Source organism: Myxine glutinosa, chromosome 12 (assembly GCF_964187855.1).
Source record: "Myxine glutinosa chromosome 12, kmMyxGlut1.1, whole genome shotgun sequence".
Lineage (NCBI taxonomy): Eukaryota > Metazoa > Chordata > Myxini > Myxiniformes > Myxinidae > Myxine > Myxine glutinosa.
This window is the reverse complement of record NC_136272.1, coordinates 62,830,285-62,851,364: the sequence shown is the minus strand read 5'-3', so window position 1 is coordinate 62,851,364 and position 21,080 is coordinate 62,830,285. Positions and strand designations below refer to the sequence as shown.

The 21,080-nt window shown below is 49.5% G+C and overlaps 1 protein-coding gene across 4 annotated transcripts in view; it reads left to right on the top strand.

The window, feature by feature from the left end:
• Positions 1-20,540, top strand: part of FIBP (FGF1 intracellular binding protein) — a 32,725-nt gene extending 12,185 nt beyond the window's left edge. For 2 of the 4 annotated variants that reach the window (XR_013621120.1, XR_010986538.2), the window contains 8 exons: positions 4,753-4,853; positions 4,998-5,131; positions 5,261-5,369; positions 11,357-11,420; positions 18,411-18,497; positions 19,523-19,620; positions 19,926-20,070; positions 20,183-20,540. Coding sequence is in view for 2 of the 4 variants with exons in the window: in XM_068131815.2 (XP_067987916.1) it covers positions 4,753-4,853; positions 4,998-5,131; positions 5,261-5,369; positions 11,357-11,420; positions 18,411-18,497; positions 19,523-19,620; positions 19,926-19,995 (663 nt within the window). In the remaining 2 variants the exon portion in view is untranslated. Of the gene's footprint in view, positions 1-4,752; positions 4,854-4,997; positions 5,132-5,260; positions 5,370-11,356; positions 11,421-18,410; positions 18,498-19,522; positions 19,621-19,925 lie in introns of all 4 variants that reach the window. The other 2 variants (XM_068131815.2, XM_068131814.2) reach the window with 1 other exon arrangement.
• The last annotated feature ends 540 nt before the right edge of the window (positions 20,541-21,080 follow it).

Below are 21,080 nucleotides of genomic sequence, written 5' to 3'. Positions count from 1 at the left end.
CCAAAAGGACCCACGGCAGCCGGTCGGCCCAACCGTCGTCCTGAAGGCCGGCCATGAGTGCGGCCTTCATGGAGCGGTGAAACCGCTCGCACAACCCGTTGGCTTGGGGGTGGTAGGCCGTGCTGCGGTGCAGCGTGACCCCCAACGAACGGGCGACCGCGCCCCAAAGCTCAGACGTGAACTGTGGGCCGCGGTCGGACGAGATGTCCGCTGGTGCGCCGAAGCACGCGACCCAGGTGGCGATGAACGCCTGCGCCACGTCGGCGGTGGTGGTGGAGGCGAGGGGCACAGCCTCCGGCCACCTGGTGGTCCTGTCCACCATGGTGAGCAGGTGGGTGAACCCCCGCGAGGGGGGCAGGGGACCCACCAGGTCCACGTGGACGTGGTCGAAACGCCGTTCAGGCACGGCGAAAGGTGCCAGCGGGGCCTGGGTGTGGCGGTGGACCTTGACCCGCTGGCAGGCCGTGCAGGCGTTGGCCCAGTCGCGGATGTTTCGTCGAAGGCCGTGCCAGACGAAACGCGCCGACACCAGCTTCTGAGAAGCTTTCCGGCCCGGGTGAGAAAGGCCGTGGATGGAGGCGAAGATGCGGCGCTGCCAGGAAACGGGCACGATGGGGCGAGGCTGGCCCTGGGAGACGTCGCAGAGCAGGACGGTGCCCGCGAAGGGAATGTCGGCCAGGCGGAGGCCCGTGTCCGCCGCACGGAGTGCCTGCACCGAGGCGTCGGTGGTCTGGTCGGCCGCCATGAGCGCGAAGTCTACGCCGAGGTGGACCGCGTTCGCGCTGGCCCGAGAAAGACAGTCGGCTACGGCGTTGTCTTTGCCGGCGACGTGCCGGATGTCCGTGGTGAACTCCGACACGGCGGAGAGGTGGCGCTGCTGGCGGGCCGACCACGGCTCCGTGACCTTAGCCATTGCGTAGACCAACGGCTTGTGGTCGACGAAAGCCGTGAACGGGCGGCCCTCCAGGAGGTGTCGGAAATGGCGAACGGCCAGGAATAGCCCGAGCAGCTCGCGGTCGAACGTGCTGTAGTTTAACTCGTTCGGCCGGAGTTGCCGGCTGAAAAAAGCGAGTGGCTGCCAAACCCCGTCCACCCATTGCTCATGGACGGCGCCCACCGCGTAGTTGGAGGCGTCCGTAGTGAGGGCGATGGGCGCGTTGAGCACCGGGTGAGCCAGCAGCGTTGCGTCGGCGAGGGCCCGTTTGGCGCTGGCGAAGGCCGCGTCCATGGCCGCGGACCAAACAATGTCATGCTTGGCCGGCTTGCCCCGGAGGGCCTCGTAAAGTGGCCGCATGAGCTGAGCAGCGCGGGGCACGAATCGGTGATAAAAATTCACCATGCCGAGGAACTCTTGGAGGGCCTTGATGGAAAGGGGACGCGGGAACGTGGTGATGGCCTCGACCTTGGTCGGCAGCGGCACGGCCCCGATCTTGGTGATGCGGTGGCCCAAAAAGTCAACGGTCGTCGCGCCGAAGTGGCATTTGACCGGGTTGACAATTAAGCCGTGCTCGCTGAGGCGACCGAACAGTATTCGGAGGTGGAGGAGGTGCTCGGCGCGGGACGTGCTGGCGACGAGGATATCGTCCAGATAGACGAAAAGAAACGGCAGGTCGCGCAGCACGCCGTCCATCAAGCGCTGGAACGCCTGGGCCGCGTTCTTGAGGCCAAACGGCATCCGCAAAAATTCGAACAGGCCGAACGGCGTGATGACGGCCGTCTTCGGGACGTCGGCCGCCGGGACAGGTACCTGGTGGTAGCCCCGTATCAGGTCAATTTTCAAAAAGATGACCCGTCCCACCAAACGGGCGGAAAAGTCCTGAATATGCGGGATCGGGTACCTGTCGGGGGTGGTAGCGTCGTTGAGACGGCGGTAGTCGCCACACGGGCGCCATCCACCCCCCGGCTTTGGCACGATGTGCAGTGGTGAGGCCCACGCGCTATCGGAGCGCCGCACGATGCCGAGGTGCTCCAATGCGTCGAACTCGGCCTTCGCCACGGCGAGCTTGGCCGGGTCGAGGCGGCGGGCCCTGGCGTAGACCGGCGGGCCCGTAGTGGGTATGTGGTGCTCGATCCCGTGCCGCACCGCGACGGCCGAAAACGTCGGCCGCGTGAGGGCCGGGAATTCCGCGAGCAGGCGAGCGAACTCGTTCGCTGCCGGGAGGGCGCACGCCAGTTCGGTCGGCGCGGAGCTGCTCATCGTGCACGCCAGGGAGCTGAAGGTCTCGGCGTTGACAAGGCGACGACGTTTGATGTCGACCAGCAGCCCGTGCGCGCAGAGGAAGTCGGCGCCCAGCAAAGCCGTGGGGGCGCAGGCGGTCACAAAAGTCCATTGAAAACGCTGGCTGCCGAAGCAGAGGGTGACGACGCGTGGGCCGAAAGTGCGTATGGTCGAGCCATTAGCAGCGACCAAAGAGGGGCCGCAAACGGCGTCCTGCCTGTCCTGCTCGGAGGCGGGTATGACGCTCAGTTGGGCGCCGGTGTCACACAGGAAACGCCGCCCAGACGCTTTGTCCCGAATAAACAGCAAGTTGCCCGAGTGGCCGGCGCTCATGGCTGGGAATGAACGCCGGCCCGGCCGTTTCCCGACCTGCCGAAAGTGCACGGGGGCCGGCACGTCCGAGCCTTGTGTCCGAACCTGGCGTGGTAATAACACCACGCCCGGTCAGGTGGAGGCCCCGGCCGTCGTGTCAGAAGCGGGCGGTGCGGCGTGGCGGCCGCCAGTTGCACCGGCAGTTCGGCCTCCAACCGCGCAGGGCGCTCGGGCGTCGTGGGCGTCGCCTCGGATGGCGGCGGGCTCCAGGTAACCGCGCTGATGTGCTGGCCCGCCGAGGAGATCTTATCGGCTTCCCTGGCGAGGGCGCGGGAATCCGTGATCAACGTGCCAGCCAGGGCGAGGCGTACCGGGTGAGGCAGCTGGCGAAGGAACAGCTCACGGAACAGAAAATCCGGAGAGTGCTCACCGAGCAACGAGAGCATATAGTCCATGCGCTCTGACGGGCGCGTGTCGCCGAGCTCGGGCAGAGCGAGCAGGCGCCGTGCGCGTGCTGCCGGTGAGAGGGCGAAAGCGTCGAGGAGGAGTGTCTTCAGCGCGTCGTATTTGTCAGCAGCCGGCGGGTGCTCGAGGAGGCTCAAGGCGCGGGCCGCGGTGGCGGAACCGAGCGCCGCCACAACATGGTGGAAGCGGGTGTCGTCCGCGGTGATGCCTCGCAGGGCGAACTGAGAGTCCGCCTGAGCGAACCAAACAGCCGCGTGAGCCTCCCAGAAGGTAGGCAGTTTAAGCGTCACTGCCGTATCCATGTCGGTAGGTCACCAATGAAGGAACTGCGCTCCAACGCGAGTCGAAAGAATTGACGCGACCAAAGACGGAATTCGTCCGAGTTGCTTTATTGAAACAAAACAGCTCAGGTATTCTGACAAGCCCGTTTATCGGGCAGCAATATATATACACATTTATGTCGGGAAGTTTGCCCGGCAAAAGCTATACCGGGCATGCCCGGGTGTCAAGGGCGAGCCTTGGAAAGGCGAGTCTGGACCTGCCCGGGCGTGTTTGGCTGCGGCCTGGCAAGTCGAGGCTGGGCGTGCCCGGGCGCTCTGGGCGAGCCCTGGAAAGGCAATAGCGGGCATGCCCGGACGCTCTGGGCGAGCCCTGGAAAGGCGATAGCGGGCATGCCCGGACGCTCTGGGCGAGCCCTGAAAAGGCGATAGCGGGCATGCCCGGACGCTCTGGGCGAGCCCTGGAAAGGCGAGAGCGGGCATGCCCGGGAAAGACGAGACCGGGCGTGCCCGGGAGGTTCGGGCGTGCCCGGGAACAGTGAGTCCGGGCATGCCCGGGAGAGGCGCGTCTGGCCGTGTTCTGGCCGGTGCAAGGCGATTGTGTGCATCCAGCGGTAACCGCTACAATGCTATGTTTCATTTTGGACCTATCTCTCAATGGTGAAGAATCACTTAGAAAATTCTCGTATCCAGATCCTGATCTTCACCAAAATCGAATCATTTTGTCCTTGTCACATCCCCAACATCTCCACCATGTTTCGTCCGAATCTGTCCACAACCTTTTGAAATATCGTTATCACGGACAGTCAGACATGCATGAAAACATAACCCGAGTCCACCTTAGGTGGCAGAGGTAATAACGACAATAATGCAAAGTGCACAATATTAATTTTATTACAAAACGATATTAATACTAAATAATATCTCCCCTTGCCCCAGGAGGTTTTTGCCTCCTTCGACAAACGCCGTGTTAACGTGTGTATAACGAGCTTATTGTGACATTTTGTGCGGACACCTCTACCAGACATAAAAATATTATAAACCACGACCACGTATGATTACCTTTTTAAACATTCGCTACTGCTGTTTAACACTAAACTGAAATGAATGAAAGACGACGTCCTTGAGGCCTTGTATGCTTATTTCGTCCCCCACAGACTAATGGGCCAAAGCTGAGATCTACCGTAATCTATATCCCACACAGAGGATAAGAACATGACCCTACATACACACATATACATATACACATACAGATACACACATATATACACATACACACCTGCAGGGAGTGTGTGCACCAGTAACATTAAAACGACAAACATGATGTCAAGGTTGGCTGACATGATGTTTGGCCTTCATACCTCAGCCTGTACGTTTGGTTGCATCTATGACGACGTGTGCTGTGGAGAAACTGATTGCACGAGGGCCCAACGGTTGTATTCTATGATCTGTTCAGTTGATGTTCGTCCGCGTGCGCAGTTTGACAACTTTAAGCGCGTATTCAAAGTGGTGGAAGAGATGAAGGGCTCGTTGGTTGAGAATGTCCAGCAGCACTTCCTGCTTTCAGAGAAACTGGCAAGGTCGTTATTAGTCATTAACAGGGGCGTACTGCGACATTGTCGCGTCCACGCTTCCACGCAACGATGCAAAGAGCGGCGACGTGCTGCTTCTGCGACAACACGATTGGCTGAGAATGCACTGTTGTTCTTTTTTTTGGCCTACAGGGATTATTCGGCCATCGTGTTCTTTGCCAACAACCGGTTTGAGACCGGCAAGAAGAAAATGCTCTACCTCACATTTGAGGACTTTGCCTTTTGTGCGGAACAGCTGATCAGGAGTTGGACTCTCGGAGCCGCAGGTATCGTGAGCTCAAGCCGCCGAAGCCGTTGTGACACGGCACAGACACGGGGGCACGGGTATCTTTCTCCAGGTAGGGCAATGCTTTTGTAAAACTACGCCATTTTCACTTTGGTTCAAAATCTCTCAGGCTCGGTGGCCGATGACATGGACGTGGACCTGGACAGGGAGTTCCTGCAAGATCTGAAAGACCTGAAGGTGTTGATCTCTGACAAAGACCTATTGGACCAACACAAGGGGTGTGTTGCAGTGTTCTTAACACGTTTTGGCTCCACTTCCTGCTCGTTGTGTTAATCTCGATGTTAACTCCCTAATCTGCATGGTGTGTTACTCATTCTGTTAACCTGGATGTTCACTCCCTAATCTGTATGGTGTTAATCGTCATGTTAACCTGGATGTTAACTCCCTAATCTGCATGGTGTATTAATCATTGTGTTAACCTGGATGGTAACTCCCTAATCTGTATGGTGTGTTAATCATCATGTTAACCTGAATGTTAACTCCCTAACCTGTATGGTGTGTTAATTATTGTGTTAACATGGATGTTAACTCCCTAATCTGCATGGTGTGTTAATCGTCATGTTAACCTGGATGTTAACTCCCTAACCTGTATGGTGTGTTAATCGTCATGTTAATCTGGATGTTAACTCCCTAACCTGTATGGTGTGTTAATCGTCATGTTAATCTGGATGTTAACTCCCTAATCAGTATGGTGTATTAATCGTCATGTTAATCTGGATGTTAACTCCCTAATCTGTATGGTGTTAATCGTCATGTTAATCTGGATGTTAACTCCCTAATCTGTATGGTGTGTTAATCGTCATATTAATCTGGATGTTAACTCCCTAATTTGTATGGTGTGTTTATCGTCATGTTAACCTGGATGTTAACTCCCGAACCTGTATGGTGTGTTAATCGTCATGTTAATCTGGATGTTAACTCCCTAACCTGTATGGTGTGTTAATCGTCATGTTAATCTGGATGTTAACTCCCGAACCTGTATGGTGTGTTAATCGTCATGTTAATCTGGATGTTAACTCCCTAATTTGTATGGTGTGTTAATCGTCATGTTAACCTGGATGTTAACTCCCGAACCTGTATGGTGTGTTAATCGTCATGTTAATCTGGATGTTAACTCCCGAACCTGTATGGTGTGTTAATCGTCATGTTAATCTGGATGTTAACTCCCGAACCTGTATGGTGTGTTAATCGTCATTTTAATCTGGATGTTAACTCCCTAATTTGTATGGTGTGTTAATCGTCATGTTAATCTGGATGTTAACTCCCGAACCTGTATGGTGTGTTAATCGTCATGTTAATCTGGATATTAACTCCCGAACCTGTATGGTGTGTTAATCGTCATGTTAATCTGGATGTTAACTCCGGAACCTGTATGGTGTGTTAATCGTCATGTTAATCTGGATGTTAACTCGCGAACCTGTATGGTGTGTTAATCGTCATGTTAATCTGGATGTTAACTCCCGAACCTGTATGGTGTGTTAATCGTCATGTTAATCTGGATGTTAACTCCCTAACCTGTATGGTGTGTTAATCGTCATGTTAATCTGGATGTTAACTCCCGAACCTGTATGGTGTGTTAATCGTCATGTTAACCTGGATGTTAACTCCCTAATTTGTATGGTGTGTTTATCGTCATGTTATCCTGGATGTTAAGTCCCTAATTTGTATGGTGTGTTTATCGTCATGTTAACCTGGATGTTAACTCCCGAACAACTTTTGTTCGGGAGTTAACCTGTATGGTGTGTTTTGTCCGTACAACGGAGTTTGTACAACTTTTGTTTTGTCCGTACAACGGAGTTTGTACAACTTTTGTTTTGTCCGTACAACGGAGTTTGTACAACTTTTGTTTATTACTACAAAACGGGCATAAATTGACAGACTTTACAAACTTTACTCCAGAACAGTACAGGTAAGCTGTAACTCCTATACCTTTACCCAAAGGCCATTTGGATGTACAGAATTTACCCATTTGACTAAAGGTACATACAGGTAGCCGTTCAAAGGTGGTGGTGGAAAAAATGAGAAGACAGGTAGCCACGTTGTTCATCCGACTACCTATGTGTAAAATAAGGCAATTTTGTGTGTTTACGTCTGAAAATCAGAGAGAAAGAGTAAAAAAACAGCTAGGCCCAACCTGCTCAGGGTACCCAGGGTCAGGTCATGGGCACAACTCCCCAATGCCACCCCACTTCTATCCCCACCTACCCCCCCCCCCCCCCCCCCCCCACCTTGTGAGGATGGGGAGCTTACCTCTCATTTTCGACCGTTATGACCGGGCCAATCTCCAATCCGGACTTTGAACGGGAAGGGCAATTTTCTTTATTCAAGAAAAGGTAGCCAAATTTCACAAATAATGACTCTGCTCCACAGTTCAGGTGAATTATTTGAATCGCGTTCCTAGACAACAACAACAACAACAACATGCATTTTAAAGGCCATTTTCCCTGCTAGAGCGGGGGTTAGCCTTGCGGTCCCCATGACAATCTTCTCCATTTTGCCCTATTTTCTGCATCTCTCCTTGTTAACCCCCTTGCCCGCATTTCTTCTTCCACCATCTTTAGCCAAGTCTTTCTCGGTCTTCCCCGTCCTCTACTTCCTTCTACATTAACTTCCATCACTCTTCTCAACCAGTCACTTTCATCCTTCCTCAACACATGACCAAACCATCTCAACCTGTTCCTCTTCACAGCATCAATCACAGGCTCTATTCCCATCATCTTTCGCAATTCATCATTTGTCTTCCTCTCTCTCAACGATACTCCGCACATCCACCGAACCATTCGCATTTCCACCCTTTCCAGCCTTCGTTGCTGCCCTACGTTCATGACCCATGTCTCGCTCCCATAAATCGTAACACTTCTCACAGATGCAGCATACACCTTTCCCTTCAGCTTCAACGACACTCCCCTCCTCATCAGCACGCCACTCAGTTCCCGAAACTTCTTCCATGCACATCTCACTCTAGCAACCGTTGCCGAGTCTGATCCACCTTCTCCATTCAGCATGTCTCCGAGGTAGCAAAATGTTTTCACACCTTCCAGCTTCACACCGTCTTCAAGATCCAACTCAACATTTCCTCCATCTGCAGCTCCCTCTGTGCACACCTGACATTTGAATGTAGCTGCCACACTAGTTAATGACCCTCTCAGACCACTACATTTTTGATGAACCCACTCAGCGCACATTGCACATTGAATGGAGTTCACTCCGACACCCTTCCTGCACACAGCACATGGCCACTTCCCAGTTCTTTCCACCTCACCACATGCTTTACCACTTGCCATCACCTTCGTCTTTCCTATATTCACCTTCAGACCTTTTGTCTCCATACATTCCTTCCACTTGTTCATATTTTCCTTCAGTCCATCCATACTTTCTGCAATCAACACCAGATCATCTGCATACAACAACTCCCACGGTAAACCCTCCTTTACGTTCTGAGCCAGCACCTCCATCACAGCTACAAATAGTAGTGGACTTAGTACCGACCCCTGATGCACTCCCAACTTCACCTCAAACTCACCACTGTTCCCGTCCTTCGTCCTTACAGCTGTGCGCGCTCTTTTGTACATTGCCATCACCACTCTGATCAACCATTCCTCCACTCCTAACTTCCTCAATGCCCATGTCACTACTTCACGTGGAACCCTATCGAATGCTTTCTCCAGATCAACAAACCCAAGAAACAACTTCTTCCTCTTCTCCATATACTTCTCCTGCAACTGCCTCACAATAAAGAGCACGTCTGTCGTTCCTCTTCCTGGCATAAATCCAAACTGCATTTCGTCGATCTTCACTTTCCTCCTTATCCTCCTCTCCAACAACCTTTCCAATACCTTCATTCCATGCTCCAATAACTTTATCGCTCGGTACGAACCACACTCCAGAGGGTCACCTTTCCCCTTGTGTAGAGGGACGAGGGTACTCAGTTCCCAATCCAATGGAATGCGGCCTTCTTTCACCACCAGATTACAGATCTCTGTCATTCTCTTCACACCCCAACTTCCTGCTGCCTTCAACATATCTCCCACAACTCCTGTCGGCCCTCCTGCTTTTCAACTCTTCATTGCTTTTATCGCTTCCTCAACTTCCTTCTCAGTTATCTTCTCTGCCGGTCCTAAAACTGGGTTACTCTCTCTGTTGCCATCCCATTCATTCTCTGCATTCAACAGTATTTCCATATATCTCTTCCATCTTCCTTTAATTCCATCTGGGTCCACAACGATTTGTCCCACTTCATCCTTCAAGCAACTCACCCCCATCACATCACACTTCTCTTTCGCTATCTGCTTTGCAATCCTGAATACCGCTCTCTGACCTTCTTCCAAATCCAAGCGTTCTCCGAACATTTTCCTACATGCCTCCTGAGCCTTTGCTACCTCTTTCTTTGCAGCCTTCTTGGCTGCCTTATAACTTTCATGCTCTGCCTTTTCTGCTCCCGTACCCTTCGCCTTCTGCCACTCCTTGAACTTCTTCCTCTGCTTGTCAATCCTCGTTCTCACCATCATCCCGCCACCATGTTTCCGAGTGCCTCGGTGGTCCCTTTGTCCATTCACATACCTCACCAACGGCTCCCAACAGACTATCTTTCATTGACATCCAACCACGTTCAAGCTCAACCACATCATCCTCGACCCTACTCAGCCTCTCTTTTAATGCCTCCCTTACTGTCACCTCTTTCAACCTCCACACCTTCATTCTCGGTTGTTACTTCACCCGCCGAGCTCTCCTCACACCTTTCACCCTTATGTCGCAGACAACCAAGTGGTGCTGTGAAACAGCCTCCTCCCCCGGGATCACCTTTGTGTCCCAGAGGTGCCCCCTATCTCACCTACGCACCAGCAGGTAGTCAACGGTTGTCGTCGACCAACCTGACATGTATGTAACAAGCTTATTATCCTCTTTCTGAAACTGAGTATTACAAATCAACAAATCAGCTCCATCAGCAAACTCCAAAATCCTTTCACCTTCTCCATTTCTCACACAATATCCGTAACCCCCATGAACTCCCTCAAAACCGTCCATACTCCTTTCGACATGTCCATTTAGGTCTCCTCCTACCACAACAACTTCCTCATCTTTCACGTTTTCCATCAGCTTCTCTATCGCACACCAGAACTTGTCCTTCTCTTCATCGCTCCGACCAACCTGCGGAGCATATCCCGAGATGACGTTCACCAAGAGCTTTCCAATCATCATTTTCACCATCATCAACCTATCACTCACTCTCGTCACACTCACCACACTGTCTACAAACTCCTCAGAAAACAGGACACCAACACCATTCATGCCTCTGGGCACCCTTGCCACACAAACTTGTATTTCTGTCCCTGCCTACCCTTAACCATTCTCACACCACTTCCCTTCCTTCTCGTCTCTTGCACACAACATATGTCCACTCTTCTTCTGACCAATACTTCCACCACTTCTCCTGATCTCCCTGTCATTGTCCCTACATTCCATGTCCCAAACCTCAGAAACCGATCTCCACTTCGGGCTGTACCCTGCCCATATCTAGTTGTAATTGTCATGGTTCTCTTTTTGAGGCAATGTTTTATGGCCAGATGCCCTTCCTGACGCCAACCCTCTTTGTTGCTTCTTACGACACGCAGGGATACAGTGTACCTATTCTAAACCAGGGTACACACCGGGAAAATTTAAAGTCAATTGGATGAAAATTGAGGATTTTAGAAATTTGGCCTATGTTGACCTTTTGGCCTATGTTGACCTCAAATATTCTTGGTGGTTGAATCAGTGACCAGATATACAAGTCTTCTTCAAATTTCAAGTCAATCGGATGAAAATTGAGGATTTTAGAAATGCAGCAAAGTTGGTGACCTTTGGCCTATGTTGACCTTTTGACCTCAAAAACAATAGGCTTATTGATTATGACCAACTCTACCATTTGGTGAAGTTTCGTTGAAGATCGGTTGAAAATTGTGACCTGTAGGCCGGTGATAAACAAACAGACAGACAGAACCACAAACACAACCGACCAATGAATGAATGAATGAATGATCGTTTTAAGGCCATTTTTCCCTGCTAGAGCGACCAATATAGTTGAAAAATCTTCGATTTTGTAAGTAATAATTATTAGAAATGAAAAATATGTTGATCTATTATTACAGGTGGTAACTCACTACGAAACCACTCCTTTGTGGGCCAGGTGCATCGGTGAGTTAACGATCCCCGTCCCTTGTTGCAGCCTCGTGTGTCGTGGTGTTCGGGGGAAAATGTCGACGCATTGTGACATCGAGGGCAACTTCAAGGTGAGGAGGGCACGCTGAATGTCACAGGTGGCCAGAGTTCAGTTTTGTTCATCTAAAAAAAAAAAGTATTATTTAATTATGTCCAAAGAATCAATAAGAGCAGAATAAGAACTTTTCATTCGTGGTTTGTGTTTGTGTGATTTGTGCAAAACTTGAGACCACAAGGTGCGCTCGTTTATTTCCGTGCAGCTTGTTTACATGTTTCCGGTTGGTTACCTGTCCACTCGGCTGTGTGCACGACACCTGTGAAATTGCTCATGGTTTAACAGCTTGAAGATTGCAATCTTTGATTAGGTTACCTTCCCCAATGCCGAACTCCAGGCAATGGGAGTTGCAGGAAAATTTTAAATCGATTCAAATCTTTAACATTACAAACCTGCTTAAGAAAAAGATGTTGCACATTAAACTGCACCTGTCAATGCAACACCTGTAAAGCCCCGCCCTCCCCCTCACCCCACCCCTTCCCAACTGAGCTAACCACATCCTTCACCTTCGGACCCATCATCCTTTTATTTTGTACACACCATGCACAGCATATGTCATCCCCTCCCTCTCTTCTCAATCTTCTTCTTCTTCTTCTGTCATACGCAGCGTATGGCTCAGGATAGTATCATTTACTCGGGGCACAGGTGTGCTGCTGATGCAGTGCCCTGTGTAGGTTGGAGCAGGAATTTGTCATTTGTTCACAGTGCCGGCGATAACTATTCTTCACAAAGGACACAGTGGGTTCTTTTAATTCCACCAACTGATGCTGGCAGACAGGACGCCCAGCTTAACGTCCATCCCAGGGACGGCACACACATTGATGAATCTTCCCTGCCTGTGAAACACCAGGATGGAAGTTTATAACGCCCAAGATTCGATCCCAGGCTAGGCAATCTAGGCCCATACCTAGACCATCTAGCCATCTAGCCATATAGAGCCATAAGGGGCCATATAGGGCTAGGGATCCCTTCTCAATATGGCCTAGACATTTGCTTTCCCTCTCTTCCCCTTAATCTTGTCTCCTCCATGACCTCCCCTCCCCATGTCCCCCAACTCCCTAAACCAATCTTTTTCCCTCCCAAATCCTCCTTTCTTCTTGTGTTTTTATTTTCTCACATTTATGTTTTTCAATTCACTTGCTTCATTCAATCTTGATTCAGTCTTGTGTTTCATTCAATCTTGATTCAGTCTTGTGTTTCATTCAATCTTGATTCAATCTTGTGTTTCATTCAATCTTGATTCAATCTTGTGTTTCATTCAATCTTGATTCAATCTTGTGATCCATTCAATCTTGATTCAATCTTGTGCTTCATTCAATCTTGATTCAATCTTGTGTTTCATTCAATCTTGAGTCAGTCTTGTGTTTCATTCAATCTTGATTCAGTCTTGTGTTTCATTCAATCTTGATTCAATCTTGTGTTTCATTCAATCTTGATTCAGTCTTGTGTTTCATTCAATCTTGATTCAATCTTGTGATCCATTCAATCTTGATTCAATCTTGTGCTTCATTCAATCTTGATTCAATCTTGTGTTTCATTCAATCTTGAGTCAGTCTTGTGTTTCATTCAATCTTGATTCAATCTTGTGTTTCATTCAATCTTGATTCAATCTTGTCAAAGCTTGAGTGACAGAACTTCTTGGAGAGGATTATTCAGAAAGTAGATGGGAGGGTTGTCCAGTCGGTCTTTTCGGAGAGACATCGTAAGAGTGTGAGATTTGTCAGGATTGAAAGACATGTTCCACTTGTTTGCCCAGTCTGTGATTTTGTCCAGGTCTGCAGAGAGTGAGGAGGCTGCAGACTGCCGATCTGAGGGATGAGGAATGGAGCGGCAGATAGTGGAGTCAACAGCAAAGAGATAGAGAGGATTTTCAAGAGAGTCAGAGAGATCATTGATGAAGACCAGAAAAAGCACAGGGCCTAGAACACTGCCTTGGGGAACTCCAGCCTGAACAGGAAGAGGAGATGAGAGAAACCCATTCAGGGCCACACGTTGACTACGACTATAGAGGAAGTCCGCCAGCCATGCGTGGAGATTTCCATGGATACCAAAGGAGGAGAGTTTGGTGAGCAGAGTGGGGTGCCAGACCGTATCGAAGGCACGTGATATGTCAAGGGAGACAGCTCTGATTTCCTGGTTGGCATTGAGGACCTCCATCCATTGTTGAGACAGCAGAAGCAGCATGTCCAGAGTAGAGTGACCTGGTCTGAAACGAAATTGATGATCAGAGATCAAGCCATTGGAGAAGAGGAAAGATTTCATATCCAAAGCAATGATGGATTCCATGACTTTGCTGATAATTGGGAGAAGGCTGATTGGTCTGTAGTTGCTAGGATCTGTTTTTGCACCTTTTTGTGCAAAGCAGTGATGTTGGCAGATTTCCAAGCAGATGGCAGTTGACCTTGAGCAAAAGCGAGGGTGAAGAGAACAGAGAGAGGGAGTGAAAGAGCGGAAGAACAGGATTTTAGGACCCGTGGGCTGATGCCGTCAGGTCCAGTTGCAGAATCAGAGTCGAGGGTTGACAGAAACTTTTCCACCTTGTCAGGAGGAAAGGACACGGAGTCCAGGAGCAGCTGGGTACGACTGGGTACGGTGGGTACAGAGAGGGATGGGTTTGGGACACAAGATTTAGAGGCCAACACAGAGTTGAGGCATTCAGCTTTTTCACGTGCGGAGTCAGCTGTGTAGCCGTTTGAGGTAAGGGAGGGGATGGAGGGGGAACAAACACCAGAAACAGATTTGACCAGACGCCACCAGGATTTGGAAGAGGGAGACAGATAAGAGAGTTCGGTCTTGAGAACGGAGAGATATTTTTTCCTGGCTCTCCTGAGGGTGGACACACACTTGTTTCGGGCATTGTGAAAGGAAATGAGATTTCCTTACATTGGATTTGCTTTCCACGAGACGAAGACAAGTTGTTTCTGGGCAACAGCCTCACCACAAGATTCTGTGTACCATGGACGGGAGGAAGGGTATGACAACTGAAGACGAGATGGGATAAATCTGTGCATGAGAGAGAGCAATTTACTTTGGAAGAATTCCCAGGATGAGTTGATGTCAGAGGTGGTAGAGATGGGAGACCAGTCCAGATGATTGATGGCTGCATGAAGACCGTGCCAGTTGGCCTGAGTGAAATGCCAGACTCGTCGACGCTGAGGAGGCTCTCTGAGAATGGTCAGAGAGATGTCCACTTTAACAAGCACATGATCAGATGAGCCGATTGGAGCAGAAGAAGAGCAGCAGACATTTTCACGGAAGTTAGTCATAACCAAGTCCAGAAGAGAAGATGCTCCGTTGACTGAGATCCGGGTAGGGAAATTGACAGATTGTGTCAGTCCCAGTGAGTCGCAGAACTCCTTTGCTGAGGAGCCATGGCTGGTGAGAGAGGTACCCACACCCAGCCAACTGGCATGGTGACAATTTAAATCACCGTATATGAGGAAGAGAGAGTTGGGATGGGTAGATAGAAGTTGGTCCATATTATCGGACAGCGAGATGTAGATGGAGTCATCACTGTTTGGTGGACGGTACAACACACATATGAACAAAAGGTGGGAGCGAAGGGGAAGCCGTAGCCAAAGGTATTCCTGGGGGTGAGGTGGATAGAGGGCAGTGCAGTGCAGGGCGAGTGAGGAAGAGAGTTTTTGATAAAGATAGCAACCCCACCTCCAGGACGAGGCTCAGGTCTATCATACCGGAGGAGGGAGTAACCCGGGAGAGATACCAAGGCATCAGAGACATCATGAAGGAGGAAAGTTTCTGTTAAGCAGATCACGTCTGGTTTGACAGAAGCAACCTGTATGGAGAGATCAGTTAAGTTTGAACGAAGGCCCCGGATGTTTGAGGTCCATACCGTTAATGAAGAGGAAGGGGGGGCATCGGATACAGAACAGGGGCGGGGAGGGGTAGGGTAAGATGTGGAAGAGGTGGAAGAGGTAGGGAGAGCTGTTGAAGGTGTGTCAGAGATTTCAGAATAGCTTGGAGAAAGGGAAGGATGGGGCGGACAAAAGGATTGATGGTGATTGGGTGAGGCACAATGATGTGTTATTTGAGGAGGGGGAAGAGCGAGGCAGAAGGTTTGGGGAGATGGAGGTGAGAGTTGGAAGGGGGAAGAAGCGGGGAGGACGCTTTGAGGAGGGGGAGTGAGAGGGGGAAATTGAGAAGAAATGAGGGTGGGGAGATTTGAAGGGGAGGGGCAAGGGGGGAGTTTAGGAGGGAAGGGACAAGGGGAGGGATTTGAAAGGGATGGGATATGGGGGAGATTTGGAGGGGAGGGGTGAGGGGGGAGTCTAGGAGGGGAGGGGCGAGGGGGAGTCTTGGAGGGGAGGGGTGTGGGTGGAGTTTAGGAGGGAAGGGGCAAGGGGGGAGATTTGAAAGGGATGGGTGATGGGGAGGATTAGGAGGGGAGGGGAAAGGGGGAAGATTTGAAAGGGATGGGGTGATGGGGAAGATTTGGAGGGGAGGGGTGATGGGGAAGATTTGGAGGGGAGGGGTTATGGGGAAGATTTGGAGGGGAGGGGTGAGATTGGATTTTGGAAAGTGTACGATTAATGGGAAACGAACATTTATTGCAAAATGAGTTTCTTGAGACCTTCGAGTCAAAAATACGTTTAAGGACGCTGGAGGGAGGATGGAGTGCAGGAGAGTTTATGGAATGTAGAAAAGAGGCACTGAAAGAGATGGAATTTTTTTTTGGGATGAATAGATTTGGTGAGCAAGTCGAAAGCAGCCTTTTAAAGAAGAAGAAGAAAAAGGTGTTATATTATACGACGGAATACAGAACTTGAGGGGAAAGTGTAAACATTTTAAGGTTAATAACAGTGAAAACTATCTGGGGAACTGGGGGAGAAACACGTGGTTGAAGAATGAACGAACGAATAAGAACGAATAAACGAATGAGAACAAAGAATAAGAACAGAGAAGGAAGTGTTTTTTTTTGTTTGTTTTTTGAGTTGAGATTTTAAACAAGGAAGTAGGCTATGGGGTGAAAAGACTGGGAAAAACAGAGAACGAAAGTTATTGGAGCACAAACGGCGGACCGCTGAGAGAAAAACAAAGCCTCAAGGTTGGATACTTACAAGGCCTCAGAAGACACGATACGAATTAACACGATTTTCTATACAGGTATGAAAGATTTGCACCGAAAATCTTCCTCGGGACACAATATACGTACACACACCATAAAATAAATACAGTTATAACGAAAATACAAATGGGAACAATTACTTAGCTTCGATTTCGATGGATAGCATGGAGAGCTGCGAATAAACGAAACCTCGCCGGCAAGACCGGAAGCGGAAGACTTCCACGAAAGAAGTTGGAATTAAAAAAAAAAAAAAGTGTATCTGGGGTGAATTAGCAGGGGTGGAAAAGATCAAGGTTTTGGATGGGGGAAGATAAGAGATGGTGGTGAACAGCTGTTTTAAAGACCTGGCGGGAGGAGTGGGATTGAAGGGAGTGGGGGAGTTTGTTCCAGAGGCGGGAGAAAAGAGGAATGAAGGAGTGAAGGTGAGCAGAGAGTCTAGATTTTGGCAGTTTAACCATAAGAGGGTTGCAGGCAGATCTTGTGCGACCTGTAGGAATATTGGGGGGACAGAGCCCAGAGAGAGCTGGGGGAGCAAGGCCGGAGAGGAGTCTGTAGAAGACAGAAAGACCACCAACCTGCCTGCGGTGAGTGAGTGAGAGGCCCTTGGAGTTAACTTCATCACAGGAGATTCCAATGATTCTGAAAATCTTGTTTCATTGTTTCATTCAATCTTGTTTCATTTCAATCTTGTTTCATCAGGCACACCTGAGCTCCTCACCACATATAAGGCTTTCATCCGCAGCTCAATGGAATACTGTTCTCCCCTATGGGCTGGTGCTCCTGCTTCACACCTGGCTCGGCTTCACGCTGTTGAATCCAAAGCTTTCAGAATCATTGGAATCCCCCGCGATGAAGCTATCTCTGAGGGCCTTTCACTCACTCACCGCAGGCAGGTAGGTGGTCTTTCTGTCTTCTACCGACTCCTCTCCGGCCTTGCTCCCCCAGCTCTCTCTGTGCTCTGTCCCCCAAATATTCCTACAGGTCGCACAAGATCTGCCAGCCACCCTCTGATGGTTAAACTGCCGAAATCTCGGCTCTCTGCTCACCTTCACTCTTTCATTCCTCTTTTCTCCCGCCTCTGGAACAAACTCCCACACTCACTTCAATCACACTCCTCCCTCCAGGTCTTCAAAACAGCTGTTCACCACCATCTCTTATCTTCCCCCATCCAAAACCTTGATCTTTTCTACCCCCACTAATTCACCCCAGATCCACCTTGTTTGAAATTCCAACTTCTTTCCTGGAAGTCTTGGCAGTGTCCATATGTTTTATACCTCTCCCACCCCCCCCCCCCCCCTTCCCATGCCTCCCCCCCAAGCCCTCTCCCTCCCACAGTTCTCTCGATGTCTCCATGTCTCTCGGTCCCTGCTCTCAAATGTTGTGTTTGTGTCCTTCCCCCTCTCTCCCCATCTTGTCTACCGCTCCCGATGTTATTTGTTTTGTGTGTCTGTTTGTCTTTCTGTGTGATTAATGTTCGCTCTTTCACGAGCCTCGATCTTGTATACAAAAAAAATAAAAAAAAAATAAATTCAATCTTGATTCAATCTTGTGTTTCATTCAATCCTGTGTTTCATTCAATCTTGTGTTTCATTCAATCTTGATTCAATCTTGTGTTTCATTCAATCTCCCCTGCTTTGCACTTGTAATGTGTAGATTGCCCCTTGAGTATTTACCTTTACAAAGAATGTGTCACTCTCCTTTAATCTGTCTAATGACAAAGTGACAAGGTATGGTTAAAAAAAGTAGGTGTCCCTCTGAAACTTGTATCCCCCAGGTAAAGCCTGAAAGCTTCATTTGAGGAGTATAAGCTACCCGTTAGTATTGGAGCTGCTGAAGTGGAGTTTTTTGATGGCTGTGATGATCCGTTGTGTGATGTGTGCTGTTCCGGTGTGTGATGTGTGCTGTTCCGGTGTGTGGCAGGGCCTTTCTCGTGGCCTGGTGAACATTGCTACGAAGCTCATGCACAGCAAAGACGTGAGGGACTTCTTCATTGATCTTGTTGAGAAGGTACGCCCTTGTCTCCATTGAGGATGACCAGAAAATTGTAACGTAGATATTCGTGTATGATGTATGGGCCAACACATGTTAGCAGCACAACTGCACAGGATTATAAAATAGGTGCCAGGTGGATTATGGAGGATGAAGCAAGACGCTCCAGGTGCATGGTGCATGATGACGCAATGCACTCCAAATAGAGAATGGATGATGAGGCAGTGAGTGGTACATAGTCGGTGGAGAAAGATGCAATACACTGCATAGACAAAGGGAGATGATGCAATATGTCCGACAGGATGATGGTGTGATGCAATGTGTTCTGTATGGGCAATGGAGCATGATGCAATGCATATCCCGTGGGAGATGGAGGATGATGCAATGCATATCCCGTGGGAGATGGAGGATGATGCAATGCATATCCCGTGGGTGATGGAGGATGACGCAATGCATATCCAATGGGCAATGGAGGATGATGCAATGCATATCCGATGGGCAATGGAGGATGATGCAATGCATATCCCATGGGAGATGGAGCATGATGCAATGCATATCCCGTGGGAGATGGAGGATGATGCAATGCATATCCCGTGGGTGATGGAGGATGACGCAATGCATATCCAATGGGCAATGGAGGATGATGCAATGCATATCCGATGGGCAATGGAGGATGATGCAATGCATATCCCATGGGCAATGGGGGATGATGCAATGCATATCCGATGGGCAATGGAGGATGACGCAATGCATATCCCATGGGCAATGGAGGATGACGCAATGCATATCCGATGGGCAATGGAGGATGATTCAATGCATATCCGATGGGCAATGGAGGATGATGCAATGCATATCCCATGGGCAATGGAGGATGATGCAGTGATGCACACCAAATGACCATGCAGTCGCAGACAGTTCACCAATCCTTATTTGTTTTACACAATTATTTTTGTTGTTGTTTTTAGGCATTTACCCCTTTCCCTGCCCTTCTCCCCACACCTTCCCCACTCCCCACATTCGTTGTGCCCAATAAATATTCCCAGTTCATCGAACCGTGCAAGTCAGACCACTGGAGCAGTGAGGATGTTCAGCTTTTCCTGCTGCAGTACACCACCTCGGCCCACGCCCTCGGGACCTTCAGGTTAGTCCTTTTGTACAACAGGTCGCCCGGTCCCCGGTACCAGGTACTCGTTTTAGTATAACTAAGCTCTGCATTGAGTGTGTGCATAACTCCTCGCTTTTAACGCCGCCGTCACTTCTGTGACTAAGCCATTCGGCAGTCTGAGGAGGGACCTGATGACAAGCATGGTCTCTAATTGTACACGTACTCGAGGTTTGTAGTGAGGTAAACAAGGTGCTAGTTTATTGACAAACTATTATTAGTGCTTATGGGAAGTGCTCATATGGTATTGCATTAACCTACAAGTTGTCTTTCATTTCCTTCAGGCACCAGGTGCTCTGGGAACGTTATATGGTAACCATTAGGAGCTGCATCCTCAAGATGTATCACGATTGAGCCATTGCTGTCTCTTCCCTGTCTCGGTGAATGGGATGGTTTTGTTGGGGGAGGAGGAGCACCGGAGCAGCATCGGTGGGTGGGTTGGTGTTGTCCTTGTGGCCATCTTGGCAGACATTAATTTATTATTTGTCTTGTACCGTTTACTAAAGTAATCGTGAATATGAAAAATCCTTTTTGTCATTAGTCTCCTGCCTCCCTGGGGTCATCTGGGGTCAGCGTCTCAACAAGGTGGGACCAGGAGCCGCTGCATTACTATTTCCACCGAGCAACCGTCAATTCGAGCAATGAAACCTATTTCTTCCTCTTGCACCTCCTCTGTACCAATTTCTCATTTCTGGAACGAAATCCGTGACAGTTTATGGTGTTTTTAAATCGTGGTAAATCTCAAAACAAAAATTCTGTCCCTGCTCATCCTTTTGCTGTGTTTGCGCAATGTCAGTACAATGGAAGCAACTTTTTGGGGTGTTCTTCTCGATGACGGGCTAAGTTGTTTATAATGAGGTATACAACAAGGATTGTAAATAAAACCACAGTATTATAAACATGGAGTGCTGTCATTTGCCAATGACGCGTGCTGGCGTCAAACTGGCCAAACTTGCACAACTCAACATTGAAACCTCAAAATCCTTATACTGTTCTGCTTTGATGAGCCACACCTCATCCCCAAGCATGTCATGTCGAAACGGCTACCAGGTAACACAGGTAACATACAGAGGATGCTATGACAACGATGCAAGGTGGTGCCACAGCTTGATGCAAGGCCGGAGAAACACCCTCTCACTCCTCAATATGATAGCTCATCACCATCTCAAACTAGTCGTGAGGTATGTTTTACCCCTTCGCTCTATCTACCTACCTGCAAGCTTTATCGACTCACCAATATTCGTCACTCTCTTACACATTCTACTCTGGCATAACCTTTTCAACTGTCCAACATCTTGTCCAAATCCTCAGCATATGTGTATCGGGTGGAGGGGAGAGGAGGCGGCAGGGGAATGCAGGCCTAGGTTTGAATCCTGACCCAGCTATAACCTGTCTTCCACAGGCAGGGTGATTCATCAATGTGTGTGCCATCCCTCAGG